Source organism: Gouania willdenowi, unplaced genomic scaffold, assembly GCF_900634775.1.
Source record: "Gouania willdenowi unplaced genomic scaffold, fGouWil2.1 scaffold_63_arrow_ctg1, whole genome shotgun sequence".
In the NCBI taxonomy this organism is placed as follows: Eukaryota; Metazoa; Chordata; class Actinopteri; order Blenniiformes; family Gobiesocidae; genus Gouania; species Gouania willdenowi.
Window position 1 is genome coordinate 123,116 of NW_021145228.1, and position 20,217 is coordinate 143,332.

The window sequence follows — 20,217 nt, forward strand, 5'->3', positions numbered from 1 at the left end:
GATAATTATAAACCTTTGTGACAGGTGTTTGGTCATGTGATCAGTCAGTGAGCATAGTAGAGCAATGCTTGACAAAGTTTCAGGTCGAACTCGCACCGCGTTGGGGAGATATTCGCTCCACACACACAGACCTACACACACGCACGCGCAACACACACACACACAGGCCTTTCTGTGTATAACACCCTAACCATTTTAATATCACAAATGTCCAGCGACCCCAGAGACATTTTTTTTAGAATTAGTTTTTGATCATGTTTATTAAAGTGTGTTAAAGTTAGATACAGAGTAGCCAGGATTAGATATTTAGATACTGTATCTTTTTTAACTAGATTTAAATATTTGAGAAAGTTTACGTATAGAAAACTGTTTTTTGATATTTGTTGTGTGTATTTATTTATTTTTTTACCAAATACTAGACATTTAAACCCCATTTTAATTCCAGGCTGACCAGACATGGTGTCCTGATCCCAAGGTTGAAAAGAAATGCAATAACCTAATGACTCCATATCCATTGCTTGTATTTTATAAATCTGTTTTATTATATTTAATGGTTTATTGAATATTGTGTTTGTGACATACTTTTGCTACAATTTAAGGGGCGGTGGTAGCAAAATGTTTTCTACAATATATATACATTTTTTAAATAACGTTATTTTCATTTAAGATTTGACGTGCAAAAGGAATGTTCCAGCATTTAAATATGTGTGAGTGCACGTAGTTAATTTCAAATTAAATAATATATTGTCTAAAAAAGATGTGAGTGTTTTAAATCTCTGAAGAACTGAATAAACAGTTGTTTTCCCTCATTTCACCTTCTCTCCCGTTCTTTGACTTTTTGTCCTGGTTTTCCAGACTGTGATTAATAACCATCTTATTTTCACACAGGGCCCTTTTTATTCACATTTAAATAATCTAAAAATGTTTCAAATACATATATATATATATATATATATATATATATATATATATATATATATATATATATATATATATATATATATATATATATATATATAATAAGAATAAGCAGACTTCTGAGGGCCCGCCACCCCTTGCCCTGGACCCTTTGCCACCTCAGTCCGATGCCCCTGGGGAAAGGAATGATAATGAAAATAATAATAATAATAATAAATAAAATACATCAAACAAATCAAAGGGAACAAATGGTATAAAAATCCTGCTGGTGAAGCCTGTACATGTTCTAAAAGGAGTAGGAGGAAGTGTATAATTATATGGTCCTACCACATGTAATATCTAGTACTATACATATCATCTTCTTATAATATACACCTATTTACACTATAAATATACATATATAAAGTATATACACAAAATTAATTGGTATTTATCTATATAATCATACAATTTATGTGATCAACTATACATTCAACACTCCACACATACACATGTATATACACACATATATACAATTTTATCCCTTAAACATTTATGCTTCAAGAAGATAAACTTTATGTATTTATGTTTAAATTGCTTTGAATTCAGACATATATATATATATATATGCACAATAGATTGAGAGAAGAGAGGAAAAATGAGAGAAAGAAAAGAGAATTAAGTAAAAATACATTAATCAATTAAATAATTTAATTAAATTAAAATACATCATAAATAAAAGTAAGGGGGATCAATGATAGTTTCAACACCTAGCAGGAGTAGACTAACCCAGAGCCACAGAGCCCCCCCCACCGAGTGGCGCAATTTTTGGTATGGGTGGTCTTTGTGGTCTTCTATATCTACCGTGTAAACTTCACTGCCCTCAAAATAATAATTCAGCTGAAATAAATGATATTTATATGTTTTGATGTAATAAGCCACGCCCACTTTGTCCAATCACGAATAACTTTGAGATATGGCATCAGGAAGGACCCAAGATCATACTTATCAAATTTGGTTAAAATTGGCATTTTAAGAGATATAAATATTCCATATTTGCAGTGCCCCCTAGTGGCCTAAATTATTCACATTTGGTGCATACCCCCACAGTCACATGCCAACTAAGGATCTCAGATTTGGTGTTGTTGGCATTTATTTTGACCGTGATATGTACCAGTTCACGTTTTTATAGCGAGCTAGAAAACGTTACTTGGTAATAATTTGCGCAGCATTAGCATCACAGTGTGTAGCATTTAGCGTTAGCATCACAGTGTGTAGCACTAACTCTCATCCAGTCAGTGTGCTGTTAAACTTCAGAGTTCCAGATATCTGTTGTGAAACTCAGAGCTTTGACATCTTTTATCTTCTCTAATGTGTGTTTTCACTCTTTACCATGATACTCAGGTAGCGCTGTCTGTCTCACACTCATATTTTCAGCTCATCATCTCGTGACGTGGAGATGGACCAGGACACGGTGAAGGAACAACATGAGATCCAGACTGAAGATCAGAGGTGAGACCATGTCAGAGCTCAGCACTCACACCTCTGTACATCAGTGTTACACTCTGTGTGTGTGTGTGTGTGTGTGTGTGTGTGTGTGTGTGTGTGTGTGTGTGTGTGTGTGTGTGTGTGTGTGTGTGTGTGTGTGTGTGTGTGTTTGTGTGTGTGTGTGTGTGTGTGTGTGTGTGTGTGTGTGTGTTCAAGGACCAGGAAGCAGCTCACAACTGGACCTGGACCCAGCTGTGTGTCCTTTAGAAGTGACCGGTCCATGAGCAGAAACATTAACTTCAAAGGAGGTCCATCTACTGACCCACAGTGAGTCCACATAAAGAAGGTTGCTGGTTGTCTTCCTGATGGTCCAGGGGCCTCATTTATTGATCCGTTCATAGAACTGGTTCTAAATACGTTCAGATCAATGAAATGTAGAATGTGCACCAGTACAAAAAGAATCAGTATTTATGAAGCGTGTGGACAGTAGTCGTACACACAGCAGTGTTGATTCATCCCACCTGTTCTAAAGCTAGCACATGTTCAGGCTCATTTACATAAGACACGCCTCCAATTGACCATATATGGTTGCAGCAATCTCTTTAACCCTCCTATTATTCTTAGGGTCAATTTGACCTCATTCAATGTTTATCACTGAAAAAATAATAGACTTTATTTGAAGATGATAGGAGGTTCAGAATGTGTGAACAGACTTTTTCCAGTGGATTCTGACCAAAGCTTTAAATGAAATCAAGAATCAACTAACAAACAAACATCCTGAACAACGACTCAGTACATAACCGTATCCCTCTATGACCCATAGAGATGTTGTAATAAATCATCAGAGGTTGATCAATCATTTCTAATCATTGTAACACTCACCAATGGAGGCTCAGACAGCAGCTGGATGTGCACTGGGATGGCTTTAGTGCACGTTGTCTGTCGCTCCAACATTTACAATCACAGCATTAATCAGTTACTGTATTTTGGGGGAGGAGCCACAGATCAGCTCCATCTTTAGACGTTCTCCTGCAGAGAGCACAGCTCTCCAAATCCTCCAATAGTTGACAATAAGCCATGTCAGCACATTCTAAGTGTTCTTTTCAGCTTGTCCTGTCAACGCTGTGTTTATAACCTGTTACACCATTTACTCTCACCATGTACTATATTATTATATTAATAACTTTTATTAATTAGAAAAAACAAAACACATGAGGTTTAACATAGATAAACACTCACAGACTCTGTGTTTTATCTGTAGTTTCACTGTGGGCGACCGTGGCTCAGGTGGTAGTGGGTCGTCTTCTGATCGAGAGGTTGGGGGTTCGATCCCAGTACTTGACTATGTGTCGAAGTGTCATTGGGCAAGACACTGAACCCTAAGTTGCTCCCAGTGGTCGACTAGCGCCTTGCATGGCAGTCCTGTCCCACTGGTGTGTGAACGTGAGAGTGATTGGGTGAATGAGCTGATATGTAAAGCGCTTTGAGACTGTTTCAGTGTGGTTATAAAGCGCTATATAAATCAAGTCCATTTACTGTATGAGGCCATTATTGTAACAAAACTATTTGTGTGTGTGTGTAATACAAAAGTGTGTAGAATTAGGATTTATAAACATAGTTGTCTGTGTGTAATCCATTCTGTGTGTCTGTAATCACATGCGTGTGTCATCAGACATTCTATTGGCTGTCTCTGTACATGTGACTTTTGGAAAATACTTGGAGAATAGCCAACTTTTAACTTGTAACTCCTGCAATACCGCTTGAATCCAGCAGTTGTCGCTGGTACCAAGTGACTGACCCTCCAATTGAAGGCATGTACTGTATATATATATATATATATATATATATATATATATATATATATATATATATATATATATATATATATATATATATATATATATATATATATATATATATATATATAGTGTAGTGTGTATATATATACCTATGTCATATAACATATAATATAACTTATAACATATCATTTATTAATAAAATGCATTTATAACCAAATTACCTCCAACAATGCAGAAGAAGAGGAAGAGGAAACTACCACTAAAAAAATCAGAAGAAGAAGAAGAACAGGGGAAATGGACACTCGGTACATGCAGCTATACAACTTTATTTGTCTTAACAAAGCGATCAATAAAGCTGATCAGTTACAAAGTGTCTCTACTGATACTAGTTGATGACCATACCTGTCAAGTATCTCGTTTTGGCCGGGAAACTCCCATATTGTACCCCTCTTTCCCGCCATCTTCCCGTATTAGTATTTTCCCGTAAATTTCCCGTATTTTAATGTAATAAATAAAAGATGCTTTACTAAACTGAACGCCGTCACTAGCCTCGTGAGAACTGCCACCTGAAATGGCCTGGCTTGGTGGAACTCAGAAAAGAGATGAATGAATGAAGACGTTCCGGCAAAAAAAACAAAGAACTGGTGTAAATATGTTGTGAAATGTGACACAGAGTTTATCTTCCTAAAGACCATCAGGATGGGACACAGTTACACGTTCTGTTAGATTAATAACTGAGATTTTAACGTTTACCACCGCGGAAGTCACCATCAAAAATCAGCCATTCACAAGCTCCACAATTATACACTGCTGTATAAAGTGTTGAAGAATGTAAAGTCTGTAATAAATGTGTCTAATAAGTCATTAGTGAATACCAGAGAACCACATGAGTGAGTATGAGAAATTCTAATAAAATATCTAATGAAAATAAAATGTTAATGTCTGACTTAAAGACAAGCAACGTGAAATTAATAATAAATATGCAATGTGTTGATTTATATATAAACTGTAAGTATATTAAATAAACACGTGCTGCATATACACATTTATGTTTTTATTTAGACTGTTTTATAATTTAGGAATTAGGGCTGGACGATATATCGAGATTCAAGATGTATTGAGTTTTCTATTTTGGCGATATAGAAAACTATAATATTTCATATATATATATATATATATATATCATAGGTTATTATGTATCAAATTACTAGTTTTAGCAGTCGCTGCTTTTACTTCTCAGAACAACATGTAAAGCTCAGTTAGATGATTAATGAGTGTCACATATTGATCAGCTGTTTGTTTATAAATGTCCCTGTGTAGCATTTAGCATCAGCAAATTTAACCCAGAATTGTTTTTCTGGTCAGACTTTATTTGATAAAATTATCAAGATTTATATCATATTTCACCATTTTGAGAACATATAATGATATATGAGTTTTAGTCCATATCGTCCAGTCCTAGTAGGAATGTTCACAGTATTTCATTGTTAATAAAGGTCAACCTACCAGATTCTAATCATATAATTGTATTTAGTAAGTGGTCGACAAGTGGGTATTTTAGATTTATTGTACACCTATCTTAAATTATAAGGGATACTGCTTGGTTGAGCGGGTGGGACGACTCGTAATGGGCGCCAGAAAATTTCCCTTTCAAATTCAAAACTTGACAGGTATGGATGATGACAGAGATCTTCATTATAACGGCTGTAGTTGATGATGGCATCACGTTCACTTGATAAATCGTTGCCTCGGCTCCTTACGGCAGTCAGACATTTAATAATAATAATAATAATAATAATAATAATAATAATAATAATAATAATAATAATAATAATAATAATAATAATAATAAAAAATATATATTCCATCAAAGACAGAACAGACAAACACATACGACATCAATCCATGTACTGTTTGTTCTTTGGTGAAGGAAGGTTAAACTCACTCATGATTCACATCCATTCACGTCGTTGTTTGTTCCTACGTGTAACACTATTTTAGTAACAGTTGCTGGCAGCGTGGGTAACATTTGGTTAAGTTTGTCTCAGATAGTGTGAACTGTAGCACCTGGAATACAGTGTGTGATGTCATTAAATAATCCAATGTTCCTAGTTGTTGAATCACCAATAATGAGTGACTAGGAATGTGTGTGAACCTGTTACACTGACCAGGAGCCTCTGATGCTAAGCGGGTTACGGCTGGTTGATGGGGAGCCTCCGTCGTCGGGGTCGGCCAGCATTGATGCATTGAGTAGAGCGGTGTTTGTCGATGGCTGTACGTGGAACCAGAGTGTCTCTGTACTGCTGCTATGAGAAGTTTTAGACGGGCTTTGGAGGATTTGGACTCATGAGAATTCAGTCCCAATAGTGGTGGAGGCGTTTTCCTGGTGGTTGTTTCAGTCGCTCAGTTGGACTGAGTTTGTCTCTATTTTCGTATGAGAGGGCTTCAAAACGATTATGGAGAGTAAGCGGAGGAGAGACAATATAAATAAATAATTTCACAGTATTTTCCACCTTTAATGTGACCTAGAACCTGCACAATGCAATTGAAAAACATACTGAAACATTTCAGGGAGATGAAGTAAAAATAAAAAAAATTTGAAAGAATGAGGTTGCAAAAGTCTGCACACCATCTTATACAGACCCTTTCCAAAAAATTAGAATATCATGGAAAAGTTGTTTAATTTCCATAATTTTATTCAAAAAGTTAAACTTTCATAGATTATAAATTCAGGACCCACAGTCTAAACAATTTCAAGTATTTATTCGTTTATTTTTACATAATTTGGGCTTCCAGCTCATAAAACCCACAAAAACAGAATTTGAAAAATTTAGAATACTGTGAAGAAATCGCCATTTACTTCTCAGTTTTTGCAGAAAAAAAGAGGAAAAGAAGGACTGGACTGTTGGCTAGTGGTTCATGGTCCTCTTTTCTGATGAAAGTAAAGTGTGCCTTTCATTCAGTAATCAAGTTCCAAGGGTTTGGAGAAAGACGGGTGAGGAACAGAACCCAAGCTTGAGGTCCAGTGTGAAATATCCACAGTCAGTCATGATTTGGGGTGCTATGTTCTGTTGTTTCCTGACTCAAATTATGTAAAAATAAACAAATAAATACTTGAAATCATTTAAATTGTGGGCCCCGAATCTAATCTATGAAAGTTTAACTTTTTCATTAAAATTATGGAAATTAAACAACTTTTCCATGACATTCAAATTTTTTGGAAAGGGGTCTGTAACTGGGGACGGGGCTGTGTTCAGATTTAACCAATCACATTCAAACTCATGTTAACATGGAGTCAGCACACACCTGCACCATTTAAAGTGCCTTTGATTAACCCCAAATAAAGTTCAGATGTTCTAGTAGCTTTTCCTCACATTTTTGTAGCCACATCTTCCAGCACAAGCCATGGTCCACAGAGAGCTTCCAAAGCATCAGTGGGATCTCATTGTTCAAAGATATCAGTCAGGTGAAGGGTACAAAATAATTCCAAATGAATTAAAAATAACATGGAACACAGTGAAGACAGTCATCATCAAGTGGAGAAAACATGGCACAACAGTTACAGGAATTTCTGGCAAGTACTGGCTGTGTAGTACATGTGACAACAATCTTCGGTCTTCTTCATATGTCTGGGCTATGGGGTAGGGTGGCAAGACAGAATCCTTATCTTACCAAGATAAACATCCAAGCCCGGCTTCATTTTGCAAAAACACCTTTGAAGTCTCCCAAATGCATGGGGGAAAATGTGTTTTGGTCCGATGAAACCAAGGCTGAACACTTTTGGCCATAAGTTCAAAAGGTGTATTTGGTGCAAAAACAACACTGCTCATCACCAAAAGAACACCATGCTTACAGTGAAGCATGGTGGTGGCAGCATCATGCTTTGCGGCAGTTTTTCTTTAGCTGGAACTGGGGCCTTAGTCAGGGTGGAGGGAATTATGAACAGTTTCAAATACCAGGCAGTGTTGGTACAAAACCTTCAGGCTTCTGTTAGAAAGCTGAAGATGAAGAGGAACGTTATCTTTCAACACAACAATAACCCTAAGCACACAGCCACATCAACAAATGAATGTGGGGTGATCTGAAGACGGCTGTACACAGAAGATGCCCTTGCTATCTGTCACATTTGGAGCGGTTTAGTAAAGAAGAGTGGGCAAATATTACCTCATCAAGATGTGCCACACTGAGCACATCCTACAGCCAGTTAAGAGATGCCCTGAGCATATACAGTGAAGAGGCAGAGAAGCTTGTCCTTCAAGTGAGCTGGACAAAGACCAAGTTTATGCATGTCGGTGATGGACCAGATCCACCCCCTCTTCAGCTTGGCAACAATATTGTTAAGCCTGTCAAGAGCCTTGTATATCTTGGCTCCACAGTTACAGACAATGGGGACCTAAAACCAGAAATTACTCACAGAAGAGCCCTGGCAGCTTCAGCTCTGCGGTCTCTCTGGAAACCACTCTGGCAGCATTGCTCCATCTCACACAAAATGAAGCTCCGAATTTACAACTTGGCAGGACTCATCCTCTATGGCTCAGAGACGTGGCCTTTGAACAATACTAGATGGTTTTGAAAGCAGGGCTCTCAGAACCATCGAAAACATCAGGTGGCACCAACGAAGTGCTAAGAGCCCAAAAGTGTCAGCCTAGAGCATCTTGCTTGGCTGCGCAACAACGTACCCGCTGGTTTGGCCATGTCCTCCACCTACCTCCTGACCATCCGACGCAAGCCATTCTTCAGTTTGACCCAAGGGCAGCAGGTTGGAGACGGCCACAAGGCAAGCCCCGCACACGATGGGTCAACATCATAGCAGACAACACGAACTTGCCGTGGAAGATGCAGATCTGCTGGCACGGGACTGCGAGCTTTGGAAGAAATTGGTTGACCTGGACCGGCCTCACCGCAGGAGCCCGTGTTAATTAGTTAGTTTTGTATCTGTATGGTGTTTTCATGTTTATTTATTATTTTTGTATATATATATATATATATATATACACACACACACATGTATGGTGGTGGTGGACAAAGAGCAGAGGAAAGCTGTTGTGGTCGACATAGCAATACCAAGCGACTTCAACATCAGGAAAAAGGAACACAAGAAACTAGAGAAATACCAGGGGCTCAGAGAAGAGTTGGAGAAAACCTGGAGGGTGAAGGCATCAGTGGTGCCCGTGGTCATTGGGGCACTCGGGCAGTGACTCCCAAACTGGAGGAGTGGCTCCAGCAGATCCCAGGAAATACATCAGACATCTCGGTCCAGAAAAGTGCAGTTCTCGGAACAGCAAAGATACTGCGCAGAACCCTCAAGATCCCAGGCCTCTGGTAGAGGACCCGAGCTTGGAGGAAAAAAAAAAGAGAGACCGCGCCCGCGGAGGGTGAGGAAGAGTTTTTTTTATATATATACAGTATATATAGATATATGTAATGTTTTTTATGTTTGCCCTATTTAGTGTGGTGTGTTAAAAAGCCAGGGTGAAAAGTGGCCTATTGAGAGTAGTAAGCACCCCCAATCAAAAACCCCCCACCCGGCTGCCCTATCTGGTGGAGTGAGTGGTGAACATGACTAAGCACTTTTGATGGACTATGTTATTTGAAGTGGTGTTGATGTAAATCTCAGCAAACAGTGGAAGGTGAAAGAGAAAAGGCTTTGTAGGAATGGTCTCCAGTGTGTAGATGAGTCTTAGACAGTGTGTGATTTTCAGATTTATGAAGGATTGAAGCCAAATAAAGCCTCAGTCCAACAGACTTGTTCTCCTGTTCAGTGGAAACATGCTGAGATGTTCCACATGTGAGCTGAGCTCCAAAGGCTGCTCCACACTCACTGCACTGTGGCTCTGCAGGACATCACCCACTGTTACTGATGTTCACATGATGTTAGCAGAGCTTCCTGTGCTTTCCTCCAGCTGCTCCTTAGCATGTCTGAGTGTCTGTGTCTTCTCCACAGCAGCTTGGAGGGTGTGGATAGTTCATCTGGAGCTGAGCCTGACTCCATCTTTATGGTGTGTACGTCTACAAAGACACTAAACCTGTGTCAGCCTGTGATAAAACCACTGTACACACACACACACACACACACACACACACACACACACACACACACACACACACAACACACAACACACACACACACACACACACACACACACACACACACACACACACACACACACACACACACACACACACACAGATGATTGGAGCAGACCTTCACTCATCACCTTTAATGTGTTTGTGTTCCAGCTGCTGGAGGACAACATCATCAGCTTTGTTAAGGCTGAACTCAAACACATGCAGAAGATTGTGGATGGAGATGATCCAAAGTGCTCAGAGAGTCAGATGGAGGGTGAAGATGAGGAGCAGAGGAGGAGCAGGGAGGCCTTTCTGAAGATCACACTGTATTTCCTGAAGAGGATGAAGCAGGAGGAGCTGGCTGAGCGTCTGCAGAGCAGTAAGAGCATGTGAACATCTTCACTGTGAGGAACATCACATGAAAGACACAAAGCTAGCTTTTCTTTTTCAAAGCATGATTCAATCAGTCACATTTAATCTGAGGAACCATCCAGACTGAGAACATCACACACTTTGATCTCCAATGTTCAAACCTGCTCTGACTTCTCCACTCTAACATTAAGTTTGTCTTCATTCAGGAACAAAGGCTCATCGATACCAACGTGAGCTGAAGTCCAAGTTGAAGAAGAAATTCCAGTGTGTGTCTGAGGGCGTGGCTAAAGCAGGAAGTCCAACCCTCCTGAAGGAGATCTTCACAGAGCTCTACATCACAGAGGGAGGGGGTGGAGAGGTCAACCAGGAACACGAGGTCATACAGATAGAAACATCATCCAGGAGATCAGACACAGCAGAAAGAGCCATCACACTAGAAGAACTCTTTAAAGCCCCTCCTGGAAGACCTCGACCAATCAGGACAGTGATGACAAAGGGCGTGGCTGGCATTGGGAAAACACTCTTAACACACAAGTTCACTGTGGACTGGGCTGAAGACAAAGCCCAGCAGGAGGTCCACTACACATTCCCACTGACCTTCAGAGAGCTGAACGTGCTGAGGGAGAGGAGCTTCAGCTTGGTGGGACTTGTTGATCACTTCTTCTCTGGAAGCAAAGAAGCAGGAATCTGCAGCTTCCAGGACTTCCTGGTTTTGTTCATCTTGGATGGTCTGGATGAGTGTCGGCTCCCTTTGGACTTTCTCAGCACTCAGACCCTGACTGATGTCTCAGAGTCCACCTCAGTGGAGGTTCTGCTGGTAAACCTCATCAGAGGAGAACTGCTTCCATCAGCCCGCCTCTGGATAACCACAAGGCCTGCAGCAGCCAATCAGATCCCTCCTGAATTTGTGGACATGGTGACAGAGGTCAGAGGGTTTACGGACCCTCAGAAGGACGAGTACTTCGGGAGGAGATCCACAGATAAAGAGCAGGTCAGAAGGATCATTTCCCACATCAGGACGTGTCGTAGCCTCCACATCATGTGCCACATCCCGCTCTTCTGCTGGATCACTGCTACAGTTCTGGAGGACGTGTTGAAGAGCAGAAAGGAGGGAGAGCTGCCCAGGACTCTGACTCAGATCTACAGCCACTATGTGGTCCTTCAGAACAAAGTCAAGATGGTGAAGTTTGATGGAGGAGCTGCCACAGATCCACACTGGAGGCCACAGAGCAGGAAGATGATGGAGTCTCTGGGAAAACTGGCTTTTGAGCAGCTGCAGAAAGGAAAGCTGATCTTCTATGAAAGTGACCTGACAGAGTGTGGCATGGACCTCAGAACAGCCTCAGTGTGCTCAGGAGTGTTCACACAGGTCTTCAGAGAGGAGAGCAGCCTGTACCAGGACAAGGTGTTCACCTTCATCCACCTGAGCCTTCAGGAGTTTCTGGCTGCTCTTCATGTCCATCAGACCTTCATCAGCTCTAAAGTCAACCTGCTGGAACATCAACCACAGAATAAATCATGGATGCTTTTATTTCAAAAACCAATTCGGAACCTTCTCCATAGTGGAGGTCAGCCTGACTTAAACCTTCTCCACCAGAGTGCAGTGGACGAGGCCTTACGGAGTCCAAATGGACACTTGGACTTGTTCCTCCGCTTCCTGCTGGGTCTTTCACTGCCGACCAATCAGAGGCTCCTACAAGGCCTGCTGACACAGACAGGAAGTCACTCACAGACCAATCAGAGAACAGTTGAATACATCAAGGAGAAGCTGAGTGAGGGTTTGTCAACAGAGAGAAGCATCAACCTGTTCCACTGTCTGAATGAAGTGAATGATCACTCTCTGCTGGAACAGATCCAACAGTCCATGAGATCAGGAAATCTCTCCACAGAGGAACTGTCTCCTGCGCAGTGGTCAGCTCTGGTCTTCATCTTACTGTCATCACAAGAACATCTGGATGTCTTTGACCTGAAGAGATTCTCTCCTTCAGAGGACGCTTTTCTGAAGCTGCTCCCAGTGATCAAAGCCTCCAAGAAAGTTGAGTATGTGACTTTAGAAGAACATGTCTTTAATTATCTCACAGACAAACATCTGTAAGGTTTTTCTGATTCTTCATCAGGTTGAGTTCCTGTGGTCTCTCAGAGAGAAGCTGTGCAGCTCTGTCCTCAGTCCTCAGCTCTCAGCCCTCCAGTGTGAAACATCTGGACCTGAGTAACAATGATCTGCAGGATTCAGGAGTGAAGCTGCTGTGTGAAGGACTGAAGAGTCCTCACTGTAAACTGGACTCTCTCAGGTCAGTGGATCACATGTTCCATCAATATTGTCCTGTTCCTCGTCTCCTCACTTGTTTCCTGAGTTGTGGATGTTTTTCTGATTCCAGTCTGTCAGGTTGTGTCATCACAGAGGTGGGCGGGGCTTCTCTGGCAGCAGCTTTGAGCTCCAACTCCTCCAGTGTGAGAGAGCTGGACCTGAGCTACAACCATCCAGGAGACTCAGCAGTGAAGCTGCTCTCTCAGACACTGAACACTCTGAGGTGAGACACATCACAGCAGCTCATCACATGTTCACATCAATCCCCATCACATGTGTGACAGAGAGCTGTATCAGAGGAATGTGATGAAGATGTGAGAGGTGGGACACTAAAGGAGGAGGACTGGGACAGGTTAGAGGGATGAAGGACAGAGATAAGAAGGTAGTGAGGAGTGAGGAGAGGCTGATGGAGAAGATTAGAGGAGGTGGAACCAATCAGTGATGATTGTGTTCATACAGAAATATAAATATATCGTATGAAATTATATTTTAATTAATACTCTGACACAAGTTATCAAGTCAAAAAATTAGAGATGAACTGAAATGTAAATGACTGGTCCAAAACCAAAATAAACATTTCCAGCTCTGGATGTTACTAACCACTAAAATTAAAACATTTTAATTGTATAAATTATTACCAATGTTTCAAATAATCAATCAATTAAAGGTTGGTTAGGGGAAATTAAGGTTTATGTGCTCTGAAAAAGGAACAAAGAAAATCCATCATGTGTAGCAGCTGTAAATCTGTAAAAACTTTGACCAATGAAAAAGGAAGTTTTTTTTTAATTTATAAACCAATCACGTCTTTCTGTCTCCCTGCTCGTTCTCCACCCCTCGCGTTCACGAGCCCACACTCATAGTGCATCATTGGTGACAGACTTAAAACAGAGTTTTTTGTCACGTTTTTTAACATACAGTATATAATGATAAAGTTTAGTGTTTACTTACTGCTGAATGAGACGACGTAGTTTCTACACAATACAAACAATGAGCTTAGATCCACTTCTGCAGCAGCAGTGCAAATGCATGTGAGTGAGACAGAGCACAGAGGGGAGGGGGGTAAGGGTATCACTTACCCTGCCTTTAAAATATGAATTTATTTATTTAGCACTGACATTCCAACAATGCATAATATAAAATAAAATAATTCAATGTTTAACTTGACCCACTCATACAGTTATTAAAACAGAAATATGTATGTTTTTAAAACATTTTAAATTTATTTCAAACTGTAGACTTATGTTACAAATATCATTGTTTAACAATTGTTTGAGTTTTCGAGCTAACTCTGGTGTTCAGTACCTGAGATTTCATACAGAGAGACATAGTCAGAGGTTTTGCTGAATCAATCAATCAATTTATTAGAGATGAACAGAAAATGAATCAACAAGTCATAACAAGTCAATAGAAGAACAGACACTCATCTAAAACACAGCTGTGGTCCTCAGGGTCTGCTCACTCCCTGGACCCCAAACATAGATTTATCAGTGTTTTTATATATTTAGAAATCAAATGATCAGCTCCTTGTAATTAGTTAAAGATGTCATTTACTGGTGATTTAAAGCAATACAAATTATGTTTAAGATGTATTTATTTATTTATTATTATTGATCATTTAAGGGTCTATGGTGTCTGTTTATTTGATTTATTTAGGTATATAGAACATGAGTTGTTTAACATGTATTAAGTTTAATTTTAAAATATAATTATTCTTATTTGTTAATGATTTAGACTTTGTGCATTTTGGGTCAAACTGACATTTTAGTGTTAATCTGATTGTCTTGTTTATATCTGATTTGTCTCTTTGTTTACGTACATGGTTGTGTTATTTTTAGATTTAGATTAAGTTGAAATCAGATGTTCTGAAACTGTTTGTCCTTGTTCTGAAAATGACAGCTAACAAGTTGATCTGAATATATTTTATGAATAGATTTATTGAGTATAAAGATATATAATTATAGTATTACACATAAAAAGAAACCATGAATAATAATCCATTCTAACATTTCCTCTCTTCACACTGTTTAACAGTGTGACTATATAAAATTATGAATATGACAAAATATTTAATTCAGACTATGTTTTATTATGTTATATTAATGTTATTTTTTTTTTTTTTTAGAAATTATAATATCAGGTTACTTAATGTAAGCTCGTTAATTTATTTTAACATTATTTTATTTCAAGTTATATTCCTATTTTGTTTACCATTGTTAGAGTGGGACAAAAACTTTTATTTAACTTTATTACATTTATTTGGATTTACTGTTAGACTATGTTTTAATAAAAGAAAAAAGTTATAAGTAGAACAGAACAGAATACAAACATGATTTGTGTTTAAATTGAATATACATAGTAAACTTGAAATTAGCCACTTTTTATCTGTACAAACAATAACTGAATACATGATCATCAAAATCAATCTTATAAAACATCACATGATTACAAAAGGTGTTGTAAGAATTATTCAATACAGATTTTATAATGTCTTTATTACATACAACCACATAGTGAGGTGAGTCTATGATTGCTATGTAGTGTGTGTGTATTTTATTTTAATATCACTTCTCTTTCCATGTGAATGTGAAAACCCACAGCAGGAACCTTAACTGATTGATTGATTGATTCTTATTTCTTAGTGAGGAAAAATACATTCACGGTCCTGCCTGCCCACAGCGACCAATCAGGAAATGACTTTCAGAAATTACTATCAATCTTTATCAAATTTATATGGAAGCTTTTGAAACACCAACGACAAAAACACGTGATCACCCTCTAATATAAACTGTGTAGAAATAATCTATCAATATAATATAGAAACTTTTGTTAAATAAAAATCAATTTAAACACAGTGATTTTGTTTACTCATTTAAATTACAATTATATGAATCCATATTAGTTAATTAGTGTTATTCTATCAGCTGTTCTATTTCCTAACTGAGCAGGTGATTTGTTTCAGATTATTTTAATTTATATTTAAAGTATTTTATCATTGCCCTTTCTTGTAACAAATTATATTTATTAAAAATGAATAAATCATAATTAAAAAGAGACTAAATCAAATACTTATCCAATGGTTTCTGTTCTCAGCTGGTGATGTCTGTATCCTGTGAACAAAAAACTACAACATTTATATACATTTCAAAGGTTGATTATGATTGTTTGAATATTTCAAGTTATAATTTCTATCTAATTCTATCCATGTCTACATATGTATTTATCTATCTGAGGATATAAATACACATAAGGGTTTTAGTTGTGAGATTTTTAGAACATAAAGAGAGGAAAATGACAATATTTTACACAGTTGTAACATAATATTCAAACTGACAGAGATTATTAAAGAAGTGAATAAAAAAGTAAGAAAATAACCCAAAGAACTGAAAAGTAAATCAAATCATTAGAATAAAACAGTAATTAGAACAAAACAGAAATGTAACCAGGTGTTATGTTAATTTATGCCTCTACTAATATTTATATAGATTACAAGGGAACAGATTTGTGATTGTATTTATGTCTTTATTATCTCTCTAAAGAGTCCTAGTTAAATCTATAGACCACGTACCATGTACAGTTCAGCCCCCCCCACCTTTGATTAGACGTTTTAGGTGGTGAAGTTGTTTTTATAACCTCAGGTGATCAGCCACTGTTCTGCATTCTGGGCCAGGGTCAATACAGTATATATGATTCCTCAATATATGAAACAATGTTATCCATGTCTGTTATTAAGATCATTAGTTCATTTACCTTTTTAACTAAAAATATGACTTTTATTCAAGCTACAACTGTAAAGTGTTGGGGAGTGTTACATTGTGTATGTACTGTATGTGTGTATGTATATATGTGTGTATATGTGTATGTATGTGTGTATGTATGTGTGTAGGTATATATGTGTGCAAACAGCTATCCTTCTATCACATGATCACTCACTCAAAGACACGCCCTGGTACATTTTTCACTTACAACACGTTTCTCTCAGTTATACATAAAGTGTCATCATCCATCAATCAATCACTCTATGACACGCCCACTGGCACACTCACACTCACAACACGTTTCTACCATACATACAGCATGACATCATCCTTATTCATTCACCCACACATACATATATATCTGTGTGTGTGTGTGTGTGTGTGTGTGTGTGTGTGTGTGTGTGTGTGTGTGTGTGTGTGTGTGTGTTTTTTCCATAATATATTATTTAATCAATGTTTATATGTTGTAATTATTCTGTTGTGTAAGTGTTTATTTTCTAGGTCAAACAATGTTATTTTTATATTCTTTCTGTATCAGTTGTGAACAAGTTGTGTTGTGTGTTATCTAATGTTCTTTCTACCAGTTCACTGCAGTTCACACAAGATATAGTTTCATAATCATTCATTTCATTCATGTCAAAAAGAGGAGAAATTCATTTCTGGTTTATCTATTAAAGCTGTTTTAATTTAATATATGTTGATTTGGACATTTCTGATTTAAGATCAGAAAAACATTTGTTTGATGTGTGTTTTGTTTCTATGTTTATTATTATTAAATAATGTAATAATGTGAAAGTTGTGACTTTTTAGGACATTAGTGATTTTAAATGAAATATTCAAAATCAAACTAAAACATAAATATTGTTGTGGTTCATATTTTTTTCTTAGTCTTTATATATTTTAGGTTTAAAAATAAAATAATTACTGGTTTATGGAGGAGATGTTTTTATGTGAAACATTTCAAATCTAACTTTGAAACAAAGGCTGAACTTTTATTAAAAAGTTTCTCAACCAAAATGTATTTTAGTTTATTTTCCTAATTTGATATTACAATTTAAGTTTTTTAGTTTCTTCAATAATTAGTATTTTATCTTATTTCATTAATGTCTTCATTTTTTAATGAAACATGAGACAAATGACAGAATTATTAGCGTTATCTATAAAACCTTATAGGATTGAACATATAGTTTTGATTTAATGATTTTAAACTGATGTGTTTCATGTTAACATACACCAACATATTTTAGCAGCATCAGCATTATTTTTTTCTGTGACGTGTCCTTCAGTCTTTACTTGTTTTATCAGGAGGGAATGATTAGAACACTTTAGTTTAGTCTTTTCCCAGCAGCAGAGTGTTTTCAGAGTGTTTCCTTTTCAAAAAACAAAGTTGTCCTGATTTTTTATTTTATTTTATTATTACCCAAAAGGTTTTTGGTAAATTGTCATTATAACAAAAGTATTTTGTGTTGTCATATTTGGTGCCTTTGGAGATCAACTTATTTATTTATTTATTGACTTATTTAAGTATTTGTTTACTTATTTCTTTATTTAATTCATTCATTTTTATATTTATTTGTGTCTCAGTCTTCATTTATTCATTTAATTCATTTTTAGTCTATTTTAGTTGTAAAAGATAAAGTAGTAAAATATATTTAAACTAAAGTATTTTATAATTATTATTTCTAGTGTTAATTATTTGTGTAAAGTTGTTCAGCTAATGTTCAAATCTATGTTTCTTTTTATTTTATTTTTTTTTCATGTGTGTGTTTATGTGTAGATATATATGTATGGGTGTATATGTATTTTATCAATCTCTATTTATCAGTTATATATGGGTGTGTAATTATATGTGTTAGTGTGTGTATATATGTACATTTATGTGAATGTTGTGAATGTTGAAGTTTTAGATACAAAGTCATAAATATATTTTATCAAGATTATTGTTATTATTTATTAAAGAGAAGTGTTGAGAGGTTAGTAAATTATACTCCTGTGAATATGTATTGATGTCTTATGTTTAATTTTCCTTTTTATTATGTTTTTGAAATAATCACCATATACAGTCAATCAATAGGTTTGTTTATTCATTTATTTATCATTGTAATGTATTAGAATTCATAAGACAAATGTATTTCTAAAGGGAGAATTATGATTTAGTGTGTGATATTATCCACATTCAAAAACTATAAAAGAATAAAAATATGTACGACTACCAAACTTATTTAAACTGCAAAGGACCAAATAGTGTAAATATACATATATATAATAGTGTATAGTTAAGATCAGAGGAGGTGGAACCAATCAGTGAGGATGAAGAGAGGAACACTTTGAAGGAGATGAAGAAGGTGAAGCTGTTGAAGACAAACCAGTAGAAACATGGAGAGCTTGATGGAGATGGCATCAGGTTTCTGAGCAGCACTTTGGACTCTTTAGGTGTGTAAATCACTGCCTGTGTTTGCTCCTGCAGGGCGGACCATGGAGGAGAGCAGAGGATCAAAGCTGGTGTGAGGAAGTGTAAGTGTGTGTGTGTGTTCATTCAAAGTGTCCTCATGAAGCTCTGAGTGAATGAACATGTCAGTGATACAGAGAGAATGAAGCATCACATGATCAACTGTTGTTTCTTTGTGTCTCATCAGATTTTTGTCACATTCACCTCGACACAAACTCCATCAACAGAAACCTCAGACTGTCTGACAACAACAGGATGGTGACATATGTGACGAAGGAGGAGCTTTATCCTCATCATCAGGACAGATTTGATATCGATCAGGTTCTGTGTAGTACTGGTCTGACTGGTCGCTGTTACTGGGAGGTGGAGTGGAATGGAAATGTTTCTATAGCAGTGAGTTACAGAGGAATCAGTAGAAAAGGAAACAGTAATGATTGTTGGTTTGGATTTAATAATCAGTCCTGGAGTCTGGAATGTAACAGTGGTTTTTACATCATCAGACACAATAACATAGTCACACGTACCTCCTGTCCCTGTGGTTCCTCTGGTAGAGTAGGAGTGTATGTGGACTGTCCTGATGGACGTCTGTCCTTCTATGAAGTCTCCTCTGACTCTCTGACACTCATCCACACCGTCTGTACCTCCATTACTGACACTCTGTATCCTGGGTTTGGGTTTTGGTTTGGTTCCATTGGTTCCTCAGTGTCTCTGTGAGACAGACAGACAGACACTTAGAAAGACAGACAGACAAACAGACAGACACAGCTACACAGACAGACAGACACTAAGACAAAGAGACAGACAGGCAGACAGACACACTGACAGACAAACAGGCAGACGGACAGACTGACAAACAGACACACACAGTTACACAGACAGACAGGCAGACAAACACACATACAGAAAGACAGACAGACAGACACACACAGCTACACTGACAGACAGACAGACAGACACTTAGACAGACACACAGAGAGACAGACACATAGACTGACAGACAGACAGACACACAAACAGACAGACAGACAGGCAGACAAACACACACACACACACACACACACACACACACACAGACAGACA

The 20,217-nt window shown here is 37.5% G+C and overlaps 1 protein-coding gene across 1 annotated transcript in view; it reads left to right on the plus strand.

Moving 5' to 3' along the window:
- LOC114460776 (NLR family CARD domain-containing protein 3-like) overlaps positions 1 to 19,953 on the plus strand; it is a 71,443-nt gene extending 51,490 nt beyond the window's left edge. The window contains exons 3-11 of the mRNA XM_028442667.1: positions 2,335 to 2,409; positions 2,602 to 2,712; positions 10,129 to 10,183; positions 10,425 to 10,632; positions 10,832 to 12,665; positions 12,743 to 12,916; positions 13,004 to 13,156; positions 19,156 to 19,202; positions 19,325 to 19,953. Of these exons, the coding sequence (XP_028298468.1) occupies positions 2,357 to 2,409; positions 2,602 to 2,712; positions 10,129 to 10,183; positions 10,425 to 10,632; positions 10,832 to 12,665; positions 12,743 to 12,916; positions 13,004 to 13,156; positions 19,156 to 19,202; positions 19,325 to 19,851 (3,162 nt within the window). The 5' untranslated portion in view covers positions 2,335 to 2,356 and the 3' untranslated portion in view covers positions 19,852 to 19,953. The remainder of the gene's footprint in view (positions 1 to 2,334; positions 2,410 to 2,601; positions 2,713 to 10,128; positions 10,184 to 10,424; positions 10,633 to 10,831; positions 12,666 to 12,742; positions 12,917 to 13,003; positions 13,157 to 19,155; positions 19,203 to 19,324) is intronic.
- Positions 19,954 to 20,217: the final 264 nt, after the last annotated feature.